We start from the raw sequence: 3,075 nt of genomic DNA, 5'->3' as shown, positions 1-3,075 counted from the left end.
GCCCTACCCTCGATCCCGCACGTACGTCCGAATCTGTAATTCGTTTTAACGTCCATCTCCCCCGCTGCACCGCGAGGTGATTGCGGGCGGTACCGTCTCTACCGCTTCGATCGCGTTATACTCTCCCGGGCGTACGGCAGAATGCACGGCACACAGTGAGCGCTCAGTAAATACACCTGACCGACTGGTCCGACCCAGTAGGGAATTCCTGGTTTCCCGATTTTTGGACGCTATCTGTTCATCTTCTTAAGGACGCGTAACCGGTCGTTAAGTTTCGCTTCGGGAGATGCGGGTCCCGATGGTCGTCGTGCGTCCGGATGGCTCTCTCGCCCTTCTCTGCTTTTCCCTCTCTCCAGGCTGCACCGCGGGTGGCCCTCTCTGCCCCTGACGGAGAGTTCGGAGCATGGATGTCGGCGCAACCTCCCCCGTGACCCTGATTCTGGTCCAGCTGGGCGTCGGCATCTCGGGGAACGGGTCCCTCCTCCCGGGATCCGTCCGCACGGTCTCCGCCGGTCACAGGCCCGGCTCCTCGGAACCGATCGTCTCCCACTTGGCTCCGGCCGACGTCCCGATGCTCCTCGCCCGGGGAATCCCGGAGACCATGTCGGCTTGGGGGCGGAGAGGTTTCCCGGACGCCGCCGGGTGTAAAATCCTCTTTCATGTTCACCGAGTGGCTCGCGCGCTCTCCCTCTGCACCACCTGCCTCCCGGGCGTCTTCCAGGCCGTCAGGCTAAGCCCCGGCACCTCGCGGTGGGCGGGGGTCAGATCCAAGTTGCCCCGGTACATCGTCCCCTCCTGCCTCCTCTCCCGGGTCCTCAATCTGCTGATCCAAGTCACCGCGCTCCTGTACGTTTCGGGCCCGCCGAACGGCACCGGAAGCACATCGCTTCTGCGGCTCTGTTCCTCCGCCCACATCGGCCTCGCGACGGCTGCGGTCGGTCCCCTCCTGCTCTCCCTGCGGGATCTGGTCTCCGTGGGACTCGTGAGCGGGGCCGGCGGCCACGCGGCGTCGGTCCCGCGCGGGCACCAGCGGCGGGTCCGCCGCCTCCGCGGGCCCGGCCGCTCCCCGAGGGCGACGCCCGAGGTCAGGGCGGCCCAACGGGTCGTCGCCCTGGTCACGCTCTCCGTCCTCCTCTTTGGCGGGGATACGGTCACGCTGAGCGTTCTACCCGAGGCGGGAGAAGATTCGCCCCAGCTGATCGACGGCCACCCGGTCTTGACGTTCACCTTCTCGGCCGTCGGCCCGTTCCCGACGATTCCCGGTAACGGGAAGACGAGGCGATGCCGAGCGAGGAGACGCCCCGTTTCGGCCACCGACGCCACGGGCTCCCTCCCCGGCGCTCCGTGAGAATCATCCGGTGGGAGGGGACGGAGGAGAGGGGGTTCGAGCGGAAGCGGCGCGGCTCAGCGGGAGGAGCCCGGGCTGGGGAGGCAGAGGAGACGGGTCCGGATCCCGGCTCTGCCGCCCGGCAGCCGGGTGACCGTGGGTGAGTCGCTTCACGTCTCCGCGCCTCGGCTGCCTCATCTGTAAAATGGGGATGAAGGCCGGGAGCCTCACGTGGGACGACCCGGTTCCCCCGTGTCTCCCCCGGGGCTCAGAACGGCGCTCTGCACCCAGTGAGCGCCTGGCAGATACCGGCACTATTATCGTCATTTAGGCAGTGTCGCGGGGGCCGTGGATCCAACGGAGTTCAACTCCACCGTCACTGGAGTCGCCTTCGGAGTCCGAGGGGCAGCCTCTCACAGACCCTCCCCCGTCCCGATCCACGGTCCCGGCGTGTTCCTTTCTAGAGGAGCGGCGCGGCTCAGCGGGAGGAGCCCGGGCTTGGGGGGGGGGGGGGGGGGGTCAGAGGTCACGGGTTCGACTCCCGGCTCGGCCACTCGGCAGCTGTGTGACCGTGGGCGAGTCGCTTCACTTCTCTGTACCTCAGTTCCCTCGTCTGCAAAATGGGGACGAAGCCTGCGAGCCCCACCTGGGACAACCCGCCGACCCTGTGCCTCCCCCGGCGCTTAGAACGGTGCTCGGCGCGCAGTAAGCGCTTAACGAATGCCAACGTCGTTATGATTAGACGTTCTCCCCGTCTTGAAGGAATTTACAGTCTCGTTTATTAAGTGCTCACGGAGGGTGGAGGACTGCGATGATAATGTCGGTATTCGGTAAGCGCTCACCATGTGCGGAGCACTGCTCCGAGCGCCGGGGCGGACACGGGGTCGTCGGGTCGTCCCACGCGAGGCTCGCAGTTAATCCCCATTTTCCAGATGAGGGAACTGAGGCCCGGAGAAGTGACGTGACTCGCCCAAAGTCACGCGGCCGACGAGTGGCGGAGCCGGGATCCGAACCCGTGACCCCCGACTCCCAAGCCCGGGCTCTTTCCGCTGCGCCGCGCTGCTTCTCACCTGTACCGAGGAACTGGGAGAAAACCATTCTCACTAGGCACCGGCTGGTTCTACGAGAAAGTTAGGAGACGTGGTCACCGTCCCCCGGGAGGTTCCAGCCTAGCGTGGGGGACAGATAAATTACGATTAGAGGGAGTGCTCGACCACATTCGGCCTCGACCTGGGCGTCAGCCTCCCCCCGATCTTCCCCTCTCCCTCCGAAGTCCGTCCGGCAGCGACTGTCCCCCCTTATCGTCGTGCTGCACTCGAGTACGGTGTTCCGCACCCGGTGAGCGCTCGATAAATACGACTGAGGGGACGAAGGGATCCCGATCGTCTTCCCTGGGGGCGCTGGGGCAGCTTCCCGCAGCCCGTGTTCGGCTCCGTCCGCGGTCCGGGTCTGCAGGGACGTAGGCGGCGACATAAGGCGCGCCTCGGTGGAAGGAGCCCGGGCTCTGGAGCCGGGGGTCATGGGTTCGAGTCCCGGCTCTGCCGCTCGTCAGGCCCCGTGACCGCGGGCGAGTCACTTCACTTCTCTGTGCCTCAGCTCGTCTGTAAAATGGGGATTCAGACCGGGAGCCCCACGTGGGACGACCTGCTTCCCCCGTGTCTACTCCAGCGCTTGGAACGGTGCTCGGCACGTAGTAAGCGCTTAGCGGATGCCAACGTCGTTATAAAGGCCGCGGCCGCGGGGCCGGG

The 3,075-nt window shown here is 66.0% G+C and overlaps 1 protein-coding gene across 1 annotated transcript; it reads left to right on the top strand.

Moving 5' to 3' along the window:
- Positions 1-403: 403 nt before the first annotated feature.
- ORNANAV1R3240 (vomeronasal 1 receptor ornAnaV1R3240) lies at positions 404-1,348 on the top strand. Its single transcript, NM_001253632.2, has one exon. It carries the CDS (start codon positions 404-406, stop codon positions 1,346-1,348), a length of 945 nt encoding a protein of 314 aa, NP_001240561.2.
- Positions 1,349-3,075: the final 1,727 nt, after the last annotated feature.

Source organism: Ornithorhynchus anatinus, chromosome 15 (assembly GCF_004115215.2).
Source record: "Ornithorhynchus anatinus isolate Pmale09 chromosome 15, mOrnAna1.pri.v4, whole genome shotgun sequence".
Classification (NCBI taxonomy): domain Eukaryota; kingdom Metazoa; phylum Chordata; class Mammalia; order Monotremata; family Ornithorhynchidae; genus Ornithorhynchus; species Ornithorhynchus anatinus.
This window is presented reverse-complemented; position numbering and strand designations above follow the sequence as displayed.

Coding starts and splice junctions, on each gene's coding strand:
- ORNANAV1R3240 (NM_001253632.2), top strand. CDS start 404: ATGGATGTCGGCGCAACCTCCCCCGTGACCCTGATTCTGGTCCAGCTG.